The 14,285-nt window shown below is 32.1% G+C and overlaps 1 protein-coding gene across 1 annotated transcript in view; it reads right to left on the reverse strand.

Moving 5' to 3' along the window:
* Positions 1–14,285, reverse strand: part of ZDHHC17 (zinc finger, DHHC-type containing 17) — an 84,631-nt gene that overhangs the window by 48,323 nt on the left and 22,023 nt on the right. Inside the window, exons 2-3 of the mRNA XM_012648368.1 lie at positions 12,495–12,598; positions 4,683–4,805 (exon numbers count right to left, since the gene is read on the reverse strand). Coding sequence (XP_012503822.1) covers positions 4,683–4,805; positions 12,495–12,598 — 227 coding nt within the window. The remainder of the gene's footprint in view (positions 1–4,682; positions 4,806–12,494; positions 12,599–14,285) is intronic.

The following is a 14,285-nucleotide window of genomic DNA, read 5'->3' on the forward strand; positions in this document are numbered from 1 at the left end:
AATGGTTATATTGAGGTATAAAAGATAGTTGGAAAAAAGCTAAGAAAATGAGATAATCACTCTCATTGGTTCCAATATCTGACAAACAAGAGTTCCTGAAAGAAAAAAAACAGAGAAAATGAAAGCAAGGCACTATTGAGGGAACAGTATAAAAATATACTTCTCTAGAACTAAAAAGGCAAGGTTCCAGATTAAAAGTGGCCACCAAATACCCATGAACCGCATTTATTTACACACACACACACACACACACACACACACACACACACACACACCAATGCACAGTAATGTAAACTTTCACAAAGTCAGGAGTAAAGAAAAAGATCTTAAATGTTCCCAGGGAAGAAGAATAAGCAATATATATAATGTGTTCTCAGAAAATTATAAGCTCCATATTTTTTAATAAAGCCTCATATTCTTTAATAAAGCCTTGACTTGGAATCAAAGTGAAATCAAACACAAGTATTATTAACTGTTGTTGATGAAGAATCTTAATAGGAGACTACTGAAGACAAGGGCCTGAGCAAAATCACTTCTATTTTATTATATTAGGGTAAAAGCTTAGAAATAGTTAAAAGATTATCATTGGAAAACACTAGGAATATTAACTTAATCCCAGCTAGGGTGAAGGTCTTCTCTCCAAATTATACCTACTTTATATTTTATCATTTATCATTACAAAAGTGAACCAATTTTTTTGCTTACAGTTAAGTTCCCTTGATACATCCTGATACAATGTCACTGTTCGGAGAGACACTTCTCCATACTGCTTTAGCACAGTAACTTGTTAAACTATGTACTGTAAGAATTAAGTTCACCCACCTGAAGATGTAATGTACACAGTAACACTGTGATTATTAACCCACTCAGTAATTTACTGGCTTTATTCCATAACCTCACTAGTCAATTACTGGCTTGGAGCAATTTATAAGGCAGACAGTTTAAAGATATTTTGTATTTTTTACTTCGGATTTTTATTTATTTTTAAAAACTGTAAATTTTTTGATCAATAGAAAGAGATCACACATCTCAACAAGTTGAAGCCAGAAAATAACACAATAATGCTTCAAAATTCTGAGGGAACAATTTTTTATCTAGAACTCTATCCTCAAACAACCAATAAGGTATGAGGGCAGAAGAGATATTAAGTTCAAAACATTTTCCTCCAAAGTACTGTCTCAGAAATCTATCACAAAGTGTACTCTCCTAAAGCAGGGAACAAACCCATAGAGACAAAAACCTGGGATCTAGGGAAACAGAGACAAACCCTGGAGTAAAAGGATTTCCCAGGATGATGGCAAAGGAAAGTCTCAAGGTAATAGTTGTTTAGTAGGCCTAATGAGCAAACAGTCTAGGCTGAAATATGGAGGTAAAGAAATCCAACAATGATTTATCCCCTTCCTCCACCAAAAAAGAGCTGATAAATTATCTGATCTCATTTGCATACAGAGGGGTTTTACAGTTCTAAGAATATGGGAAGAATTAGTGACAGTATGTTGAAAATTAAACAAATGAATAAACAAAACGATTGTTACTTCAGACAAAATCAAAAGTTCTACAGAAAAGGACAGATAATCACAGAACTCTTTTGGGCTTAGCGGTGCATGATATTAACATACTCATAACAATTTAAATATGGTATAGTGATTTAACTAAAACTATACGAGTGGATGAAAGAAAAAGTATTAGTGGTGAGGCAGTCCATCTAGCTATCCCAAAATATAAAAACAAATATAATGTTAAAAATTGACAAATCAAGAAACAACAGCATAAAACTTGGCATTATTTGTTAAAACTAAAAATTTGTGTCTGTCATTGTTGCTCCCAAGAATTCTGCAGATATAAATGAACATATGCAAAACAATATGTGAACATGGTATTAATTACAGCATTGTAATAGCAAAAACACCAGAATCAATCTAATGTCCATGGATAAGAAAACCATTAAATAAATTCAGGTACCTCCATATAACTGAATATTATATGGATATTTTTTTAAAAAATGATGCAGCTCTATTTGTACTGATAGGAAAAATCTTGAAGATATATAAATTAAATAAAAAAGCAGAAAAGTGTTTGCTATCATTTGTGTAAAGAAAATAACTTTATAAAAGTAGCAATATAAACATATAAGTGTAACTACTGAAAGAAACAGCTAAGTATTGAAAATAGTTACTTCTGGGGTACAGGACCAAGGAATGTGGAAGGATTAACATCCCTCACTGTATGCCTTTAAGCACTTCTTGATTTTTCAAATTGTTTACATACTATTTTGATTAAAAAAATAGAGAATTTGGACCAACCCTCCCATTAAAGAAAACTAAAAAAGCTCAATAAAATATAAAAAACATTTCCTAAAAAGCCAAGCCTTAAGAGCATTACCTGATCAAGATTCAGGAGATGCCTAAAACTTCAAGAAGTCAGAAAAACACTCAGATACAATTTGCCCTAGAGATAATTTGCTGATGCAGAAGAGTTGGCCAGGAAGAAAGCCAAGCAGACAAAAGTAAAAATAAGGGCTGGGAGCCCCAAAAGCTGCACTATAGGAATAAGGAAGAACCAGAAGCAAACTTGGCTCTAGCGTGGTCTTTAGCCACCTGCGTGATCTGGAAAATCTAAAGCCTTGAAATTAAATTAAGTTGGGCCTGTCAAAATCAAAAGGGAATCTTTGCAACTTAGGCCTCAAATTATTCAACAAATAATTTTTCAAATACAATGTCTAATACATATTAAAAGATAATCAGGCACATGAAGTAACAACATAAATAGACCTACAGAGATTTCAGATGCTATATTCTTAAACACAGATCATAAAATAACTATATTTAGTACATCCAAATATGTAAGACAAGACTGAAATTTTCAGCAACTAATGATTTAAGTAACACAGATTTGAAAAAAATAAATATTCTAAAGCTGAAAAATAAAATTTTAAAAATTAAGAACACAATGAATGAATTTAACAGCAGATTATACATAAGTAGAAAGTAAATGAACTGGAAGATAGATCAAAAGAAATTCCCAAATGAAACAGAAACAAAAGGATAGAACATACAGAAGAAAGGGTAAGAGACATGGGGATACAATGAAAAGGTCTAACATACATTTAACTGGTGTTTCAGAAAGAGAACAAAAAGAGAATGGGGCAGAAGCAATATTTGAAGAAACAATGGCTGAAATTTTTCCAGAACTGACAAAAATAACAATCCAAAGAATCAAGAATTCCTTGCAGCGGTGGCTCACGCCTGTAATTCTAGCACTCTGGGAGGCCAAGGCGGGAGGATTGTTTGAGCTCAGGAGTTCGAAACCAGCCTGAGCAAGAGCGAGACCCCATCTCTACTAAAAAGAGAAAGAAATTAATCGGACAACTAAAAATATTAGCCGGGCATGGTGGCACATGCCTGTAGTCCCAGCTACTCAGGAGGCTGAGGCAGAAGGATTGCTTGAGCCCAGGAGTTTGAGGTGCTGTGAGCTAGGATGACGCCACGGCACTCTAGCCCGGGCAACACAGTGAGACTCTGCCTCAAAAAAAAAAAAAAAAATTCCTTGCAATCTCAATCTCATTCCTCAATTCTCATTCAGGATAAATAAAAAGAAATCCACACCTAGATATATCACTGTGAAACTGCAGAAAACCAGAAACAGAGAAAAATCTTAAAAGCAGTCAATAAAAGGGAGCCTTCAGAAGTGTGATACTTAGACAATTTCTCAACAGTGACAGAAGTCAGAAAACAGTGAAATAATCTTTTCAATGGGTAAAAAGAAAAAATAAAACTAACAAAAACTACCAACCTAGATTTCCACGCATGTGAAACTCTCCTTCACAAACAAAGATGAAATAAAAACACAGAATTAGGTATCAGGAGACCCATACTGAAGGAAGAGAGAAGGTTAAGATTACAAGAAGAAAAAGAAGAACAAAGAAAATGGAAATACACTCTCTGGAAGAAAGTGATTCATAGAATTCAATGCTTTAGTTATTACTTGCTTAATCTTTGCTTAAGATCCTAAGGACAAATTCTTTTACCTGGCACGAATATACTATTTGCCTCTAGAGTCTGTGCTGCACTTATCTACACATCTGCAAGCAAACTTTAGATTCATGTCTTTATCTAAAGATTTTATGTCTAAAATGTCAAAAACTACTAAACAAGACTTACTAAGAAAGATTTCTTATCATCCTGACTCTTAACTACCTGTTTACACTTAGTATATAAAGTAGTCATCACTTACGCTGGTGTGAATAATTAAATCAAATTATTATTACCTATTATCATTTCAACTTCTCACTTTCCTTTTACTGCTTTTCCCCACAGAATCCCTATTTAGAATGTGAATACCAAGTCAGACTGCCTGAGTTCAAGCCCTGACTCCAACCTTTATCAGCTGTGTGTCATTGGGTAGCACATCTGTGCCTCAGTTTCCTCATCAGTAGAATGGTAGTAATTGTTATATTTCACATAGGGTTATTTCAAGAAGATTAAAGGAAATATACATGAAAAAGTAGCCAGTACAGTAAATTGTTATAGGCAATGTTTTCAGGAAAAAAGGTACATAAAATCTACATTTTAAAAGTCACAAATTTTAAAAATTACTAGTTTTTATCACAATTACTTCCAATAATTTTGTAGCAATATTAACAGTAAAACCAACTACTAATTAAAAATACAGAAAACACATACTTGACTAAATCTATTCTGTTATTGATGGCAGCCCAATGAAGGAGCGTAACATTTTCTTTGTCCGGTTGCCGTACATCATATCCTGCTTCCACCAACTCTCGGCAGCGTTCATATATTCCGTACCTCGAAAAGGAAAAAATATGGCCTTGTTACTACTATTGAACAAGAAATTAAAGCTGAAAGTAACATTTTCAGAAGAAAATAGTGCATCATTTTAATAACTAGAAATTAAATGTATTTCTCAACATAAAATATTACTTTTAAGCTATCAATATTCCAAAAGCTTTTACTAATCCATTTTACAGTTCTAAAATTTCTTATTTATAAGAATGTAACATCTCCTTAGGTGAAAGGGAAAGGATACCAGAAATAAAACTCAATCAGCTACATGTTTTTCTTGACATAACCACTTATCTTAGTCCCCCAAACACTTGAGGCAGATTATAAAAATACATACAAGCTAAAAATCATTAAATACACAAAAATCAGTAACAAGGAGCATATAAATGATTTACAAGAACATTAAGAAGAAAGGATGTTTTACAAGCCTCAGGATTCTCTATTTGCAAATTTAGCTTTGATATTCCTGAAGGCAAATAAATAAAGGTGTGTTGAGGTGAGAAGTGGGGTAGTGCAAGGGTCCTGTGACTCGGTTCAAGCCAATGAGACATCCGTCTACTGGGAGAGTTCTAGAAAAGATGTTTGTATCTGATAAAAGAGAGAAAGAAGCCTCACCAGACAGCCTGATCCTCCCTTTCCTGCTTTCCATCATTGTGTGGCAGCAAGAATTTTTTTTTAACTTATTATGGAAATTTTCAAACAAACAAAAGAGAGAATAGTAGAATAAACCACCAAGAATCCACCATCAAGCCACAACAACCATCCACTTTATCATAATCAAAATATTAGATCCTCGGAAATATATGACACAAAAATTTAAATAAGTGGGTAAAACTCTGCAGTTGGTTCAGAATCTCACTTGTTGATGTTCTTATTGTTACAATAATCTTGACAACTTAATTGCATATAACTCACTCAGAGAAAACAATAAAAGATAACAAATTTTTTCATTAAATTAGAAAGGATTGTTTTGTTTTTGAAGTTTTTATTCTATTTTCGTGATAAAACACCATGGTCCCTAGGAAAAAAATTTTTTTTCTAGTGTGGCAGTCAATGTGTTAATTAGTAAATAATACTGAAAAAGTAATAAATTTAATTTAGTAGATGCCACCTACAATGTAATTCTTCCATTTTGGAATTATGCTTCTTTGTGAGGCATCCTTGTTCTTAGGCAAGAAAAATCATTAAAACAAAGTCTCCAAATAAAATAAATTTACAATCGGATGTGCATAAAATATTAAATCAAGACCTACAATAACAATGATGAAGCATACTTAATTATATTACTCTCACTGTAAATAAGATTAATAAAAGACTTAAAGGCCTAAAAATATACATATTTCCCCAAAACTGACTTACAAATTCAACAGAATTCTAATTAAAATCCGAAATGAGTATTACACACGGAACTCTAAAACTCATTTAGAAAGAGTAAAAGGTCAAGAATAGCCAAGCCCTTTTTGAAAACTAGGAAGAATGCTATAGTGAATAAAATCATGTGGTACTCAAGATACAACAAATGGAACAGAAAAGTATATCTAGAAATGGACCACATATGTGGCAGCTTGATGCATAAAAGACATGTATTATAAATTAATAGAGAAAGAATAAACTACTCAATAAATGGTGGTTGGGATATAACTGATTATATATGTTGAAAAAATGAAACTAGAACCATATTCATACCATACAAAAAAATTAATTCCTAAATTAAGAATGTATATAAGCACAATTATAAAAAGAAAAATCATAAAACTTTTAGAATATAGATGTTTTCATTTTAAGACATTATTTTGTTATAAGCTATGGTACATATACCAAACTATTAAAAATGTGCAGAATTTTCAACAATAACATAAATATCCGCATAATCACCAGTCAAGCCAAGTAATAAAACGGTCTAAGCACTCCAAAAATGCCATTTCCCTGTCCTTCCATATGACTATTTTATGATCTTGGATAGGGAAGGATTTCTTAAACAAGACATATAAAGAGAAGTACCTAAATTTTAAAAGGCTGATACATTTGTTCACAAATAAAAACTACTCAATGACAGAAGACAATAAAAGCAATGTGATATTTGCCATCCTCTTAATCAATAAAGGATTAGGTAACCAGGATATACAAAGAACTTTTATAAATCAATTACAAAAAGACAAAAGAACTCAACAGAAAAATGAGTAAAGGGTTTAAAACGGCAGTTCACACAGGAAGAAACCCAAAAGGCCAATAAACATAGGAAATATATGCAACGCTATATTTGTAATCACAGAAAGTCCAATGAAAACAGAGAAAAACCATTTCACAACCATCAAACTGGCAACAATTATTAATTCTGATAAAACTAGGATTTTGCAAGAATGCAGTGAAGGAAGAACTCATTTTCTGCAGGTGTAAGTATAAATTGGCACAGCTACTTTGGAAATCAATTTGACAATAATTAATAAAACTGAAAAACAATATACTACACAAGCCAGAAATTCCACTTGACATGTCTACCCTACAGGAACTCTTGCTTATGTGCAGTAGAAATCAAGTACAAGGACATTCACTGATGCAGTGCTTTTAATAATGAAAAAGAATAGCTTTATGTATCCCTCAGTAAGGAATAATAGAATACTACAATGCAGTTAAACAGAATAACTTAGGTCTTTATTTATAAATGCTCATAAATCACAAAAGCAATTATATTTTTTTAAAAAGCAAGCTGCAAAAGCATGTGTATAGAATACAACTTATATTAATATAAATTACCAGCATACACTATAGCAGCATATTTTGTTTATAGAGAAAGATGTTGATAGAAATATACAGGAATGTGAATGAGAATGATTCATAGCAATTTCAAGGGAGGTTTCTCTGGGGGAAGTAAAGAAAGAAGACACTAGTGAGCAACCTGTAGCAACTATAGCAAAATGTTAGCATGTGCTTAATTTGACAGTTATGTTTCATAACTTAAGTAAATGATTTAAAAACAGAAATTGCTGACAACATACATGGATACTTTTCATGATATAGGACAGTTAGAATGGTATGTAAGGGATAAAGAAGAGTGGTTGGTATTTTTTCTTAGGATGGAAGATGCTGGAGTATATTTATTTGCTCATGAGGAATGATACCTTAGGGTGGAAGAGATTAATGACAAAGGAGAGAAAGGAGATATCGAAAGGAGATATCAAAAGGAGCAATGTCTCAAATAGAGAATTTGGGCTTTGAGGAAAAAAAAAAGAGACAATGAATAGGTGAGCAGAATTGGTGATGTGAAGGCAAAGTCTTTTAGAGTCCAGGACATGAAGTACTTAACTGCGCAAGCAAGCAAAATTGTAGTAATACTAGAGGAAAAATGGGTTAAGCTTTCAAAAAACAAAAACAAAACACAGATAGTCAAACAGGAAGCACCACTCATTAAGTCTCATAAAATCTAGTATGTGTTTATGATGCTTAGTGTGAAAAAAGTTACTAAAAAATACAAAGTCACTTAATGTCTAAATATCTGCTTAGTAATTATTAACAACTTAACAATGGTATCCTGGAAGGGAAATGACTGAAAGAAAAAAGCTTTAAATGTTGGTAATTTACGTAATTAGTAAAGCATAACTACAAATTTTCACTGTTAATATTCTTTGAAATGAATGTAGAGCAGTGTAATTTGTTTATAAACACAGTTGGCACAAGTGTACTTTGGTCTCTAAGTATACATACCATGAAAAGTAACATCAGTGGGCTATTTGTCCCTCCACAAAAGCAAAGAAAAAGCCAGCAAAAATTATCTGAATCAACTTTTTCAGAACTCTGGAAATTAACTAAAGGCTTCCAGCAATGCAGGGAATATTTAATCAAGAAAAACACTACAGTGCTAAAGGAAACCATGTCTAAAGAAGTAAACGATGTAAGAACAATGTCTCACCTTATAGAAAATATCAATAAAGAAAGAAATTATTAAAAGGACTCAAACAAAATCTAGAGTTGAAAAGTACAATAACTAAAATGAAAAATTCACTAAAAGGCTCAAAAGCAGATTTTAGCAGGCAGAAGAAAAAAAATTAGTGATAGGTCAATTGAAGTTGCCCAGTCTGATAAAAAGAAAAAAAAAAAAGAATAAAGAAAAATTAACAAAGCCTCAAAGACCTCTGGAACAACATCAAACATACTAACATACACATAATACGAGTCCCAGAAGGTGAAGAGAAAAAAAAAAGCAGAAAGAATATTTGAAGAAATAGTGACAAAAACTTCCCAAATTTGATGAAAAACATTAATCTATATTCCAAGATATATAGATAGGTAAGACCTATAATCTTTATATTCAAGAAGCCCAATGAACTGTAAGTAGGATAAACTCAGAAACTCACACCTAGACACATCATAATCAAAATGTCAAAAGCAAAGGCAGAATCTTGAAAGAAGGGAGAGAGAAGTGACTCATCACATATAAGAGATCCTCAATAGGCAGTAATGGAGGAATTGGGGAACAAAAACGACAAAAGGCATAAATGAAACAGATCAAAACGGCAGATATAAATCCTACCTTATCAGCAATTATATTAAATGTAAATGAATTAAATGCTCCAATTAAAAGAATGCAGACTTACTGAGGTTTTGTTCCGGTTGAACACTGAGGATTGCTGTTCAATATGTAGGCTCGGGGGGACATATAGATTCAACATGTAGGTTCAAGGGGGGAAAAACCCTTCAACGCGTTTTAAAATTTATAAATAAATCTCCTTTTTAAAGTAAATATGAAATTGCTACTTGTGTTTCTTAAGCTGGTAATACAGATCACATTTTTCTCCTTTACTTTTATATATTTTCCAAAGCATGCTTTTTATGTTTATAAGGTGAACTACACACCACAAACGACAACTTTATAGAATTTCTAAATATTTTTAAACAATCAAAAAAATTAAAGCATTTTTAGCCTATATCTTAAGAGCAATAAAAGTAATAAAGTGAACACTATTGATAACTGTAAATGTTTGAATACAAAGAAATAAGAAAACAGCCCCTAACAAAAGGGTCAATAATCTGAAGGTGCTGGAGCAACCTGATTAGGCACGTTTGAAAATACGAGGACATTTCTCTATCTGGCAACTTTCATCAAAAGATAATAGGCAGCATTCATAGAGTGTTTACTATATACTAAGCGCTGTAATTTTTTATATTAGCTATTTTCATATTAATACGATACCAATTATTTTGCTAAATGATTATCCTATTCATGATTACCAAAAAATAGAGTCTTCTCTTAATAGAAAAGATTCCAAGCCAACTACTACTACCATTAACTGGTCAAAAGACTCAAATTTGTTCTTTCACCTTCTCCCTCTCTGCCCCACCCCTCACCAAGTCAGCTACCACAAGCAATTACTCATTGTTTCCAACTGCAGACCCAGAGCATAAATTGGGCTGAAGAAAACTTGGGAGAGAAAAAGGGGAATAGAAATGCAGAGATCGGCAGAAATATAAAGAAGCAGAAAAATGATAATGCATATACTGGAGAGTAAAATAACACAAACAATTATTTCTAAATACACCATCTATTTATTTCTACTCAGAGTATTTCTGATATCTAGAATAAAAGTTAAAATTTAGATAAGTGGCAAGACTAGAATGGATAGTATTCCAAGTCAAAATATATAAAAGATAATCGAACTTGGATTTCACAAAGTATGAAAGGTTCAAAAAGAGGGTTACCATGCAATATGTGGAATACTTACACTAAACAATTATTTATTTATCTGAAACTCAAAGGTAACTGGGCATCTTGGTATTCTTTTGTTTGTTGCTAAATCTGGCACCTCAGTCGAAAAGCCTCAGCTATTTCACAGAATTAATTATTTACTTAATATATGAAGGCCTAAATGTAACTGGGGAAAGCATTAAATTCAGAACTATGTATTTTTAAAAATGAATTGAACTTATATATCAAAATTTAGTATTGTACCTCTTCTTTCCACTATAAATAATTAACAATTTCTAAGCAAATATCAAGTGAGGAAGGGAAGACTACGAACAAAATAAATTAGGTTGTAACGATACAAATTTTAAGAGTTTTGTCTTGTTTTTGTTGTTGCTTTAAATGTGGGGAAAAAAAAGCAATATACATGTTATTCTAATAAAAAGTATGTATAGGTTGAGCATCCCCAATCCAAAAATCTGAAATCCAAAATGCTTCCAACTCTAAAACTTCTGAGTGCCAACAAGATGCCTCAAGTGGAAAATTGCATACCTGACCCTCATGTGAAGTGCACAAAATTATTAAAAATATTGTACATAAAATTTCCTTCAGGCTATGTGTATAAGGCATATATAAAACATAAATGAATTTCATGTTTACATTTGGTCCCATCCCCAAGATATTTCATTACGTATATGCAAATATTACGAAATACAAAAATATCTGAAATCGAAAAACTCAGTTCCCAAGCATTTCAGATTAGGCACGCTCAACCTGTATTTAGATAATATGGCCTATTCAAACCTAACAACAGGGCAGACAAAAGAAAACAGAATCATATTCAGAGGATTGAAGAACACTAAAAAATAAAAAGAAAAAAAAACCAGAATCATAATTTTTATAGATGTCATGAAATTTATGTTGTTGCACTCAAAGCCTGTGCAAAGAATAAGATTACTTTATCATCAAATTATTCAGATCAGTTGTTATTAATCTTTTATGGGGATCACAGTCCCCATTGAGAATGTAATGAAACTCACAGACTCTACCAAGAAACATGCTCTAACACACAAAATTCTGCATATAATTCCAAAGCACCCAAGAAAGTCTGAAGCGCTTCCTAGAATACAGGTAAGGATGCTAAATAATTTGTGTATCCTAAACAAGTTTTAATAAAGACCTCATTACTCTGAAATTTGGTTTGCACTGAGTAGTGTTAAGGTTTCCAGCACTTTATATAGTATTAAGAAGCTAAAAGCCCACTGAGTCCTTTATATTAGAAAAATGTTATTTCGTAGCTTCACAAAACAAAAAATACTCAGTTTTACTTAGTTTACCAGTATAATAGATACCACTTCATCCTTTCTTCTTGAGGTAGATTGCAGATAACCATAAAGACCAGAAAACACATACACCCTAAGTAACTATACTGTGACTATTAACTCTGCTAGATGCAATGAACTTCAGACAACTCTTAAAGCTGAAGATCCTATGAACTAGATAGATAGTTTCTCCTCTTTGTAGATGAAAATATATGTTACATTTCAAGTTCCATATGATTTGCATTATAATATCCTTAGATTTACCCTTTTCCTTGGCCTATTTCAAAGACTGATATAATCTGGCATTTTGAAGATAATATTTTAAATAACTCTGTGATATTTCCTTCAGCACAGGTTAAATAAATAAGTAAATGAGAAACTGACTACATTTTCTTTCTAATCTGTATACCTGGTTGAGAGGGAAGAGAATATCAGATATGCACTAATATTTTCCATTTAAAATGCTTTAATACCAACAATGTTTTTCAATTCTCCATAACCAATTTTAATATTCTTAGGGTATAATAAACTTTCAGAAAGATTATCAAGTACAAAAAGCAAACAGACATACTCAAGTAACCAATGGAAAATAAATTTCTTTAATGGAGATATAGACATTTTTCCCAAGGTAATAAGACTGTTATTCAGATTAACACATGCCAAAGAAGAAAACAATTACAACGAAAACCTTACTGTGTAGCCTTGACTATGTCCCATGTGCTGTAATCATCAATGTGAGTTTTCCGTCCAAGAGGTTCACCATATCCATGGTTATAATGGCTTTGGGGTTTGATTTCCTGTTAAAGAGAAAAATCATACACAGGCAAGAAGTGAAAAAACAGGTACAGAAAATATTTCAATATTTTCTACTAGTGTTTTTGTGCTGTTTGAAGAATGCTAATTGTTAAAATAACTATCAAATTTTATCTTATTCTGAACTCTGTACTTTTAGAGAAAAAGTATATTCAAACAGTGTGTATTCCTTGTACACATTCTCAAAATTAAAAAGCTGTAAGACTAGAAATTAGTGACAAATTAGAAATTGAAATTCATCACAGAATTCTGACCTCTTCATCAAATCAACTCATTCTTTCAGACCTATTTTTCTATTATTCTAGCATAACCCCCAGCTCTAACAATTCTACTTTTAAACTTTCATCACATGCACTATCCTATTTCCCAAATAAACTCTAAGGTCTTTTGGAAGGAACCATGGATAAATATTATTCTTCTATTATTCTCAGATACTACCTTTTCTTAAACTTCATGCTCAGGGCCACCATTAGGGGAATTAGGAACAAAGGAGCAGCTCTGATAAGTAAATCCGCTTAAATAGTTCTAAAAATGTCGACACCTGTAAGAAAACTAACTTTTTATATAAAAATTTAATTAAATGATACTTTTACAGAATATTACATCCATTCAAAGTTTATATGCTGTGTGCAATTTTCTATTTAAAGTACAAAATTTGCTATACATAGTCAACTTCCCCGATATAATATAGCACCTAAGATACAATTATGTTTCTTTTATAATGAAAACAGAGACAAATTGAGCATGTTCAGCTCTAATATCATCCATTCAAATCGCTATGTTTCTGGTATTTTTCCCAGACAAGTGCATAAATAAATATAAATAAAAGGATAAATCACAAAATATTTGGAAAGAAATCCTTAGAACAATTTATGTTCTCTTGTCTTCGATCACATCACTTACCACTGATAATTAATAATGCAAAGTTAAGTAGGGCATTTTACTGGAAGAAAAAGGCTACTCTTTACCTTACTTTAGCCATTAAAATTGTATAGACAATTCCAAAGCTAATTTGTTTGAGCCATAAATTTGGAGATTATCAATCTGAATATTTTCAAAAAAAGGGAATTGAAAAAAAATCACAAAAGCAAATTCTGCTTAGTATATAACGTTTCAGTAGGTAAATGTTTAGTTTCTTATGAAAATGCTATAGCCAATATTAGAATACCATGTAACTACACATCCACATTAGCAGAAGAAAGGTAAAAGACATCATGCTTAAGCCAAGATTCACGATATACTGCAGATATTTTACTAAATCATTTTTTTAAGAGACTGTTCTCAAACTCCAATAAAAGAGAAGTGGTTATTCTAGAACATGGGCAGGTGTAGTATTTTGGGTATATGCAACATTCTGAATAACTGATGAAGCAAACTGATATATAAGATATCCATTTACTGTCTTTAAACCTTTTCTATTTAATTTCTCCACTGAATTCCAGGTTTCAACTTCTCTATGCCCTATACTAAGCGAAGTGAGGTGAAGAAAGATACTTCTCAAACCAGAAAAATTTCCTACTTTCTAAATTTTCTTTTCTGATTCTATTCTCTCCAACCACAGGGAAAATTATCATTTTTTTTTTCCTGAGACAGAGTCTCACTCTGTTGCCCAGGCTAGAGTGCCGTGGCGTCAGCCTAGCTCACAGCAACCTCAAACTCCTGGGCTCAAGC

The sequence above is a fragment of the Propithecus coquereli genome, unplaced genomic scaffold (genome assembly GCF_000956105.1).
Source record: "Propithecus coquereli isolate 6110/MARCELLA unplaced genomic scaffold, Pcoq_1.0 Scaffold282, whole genome shotgun sequence".
Taxonomy (NCBI): domain Eukaryota; kingdom Metazoa; phylum Chordata; class Mammalia; order Primates; family Indriidae; genus Propithecus; species Propithecus coquereli.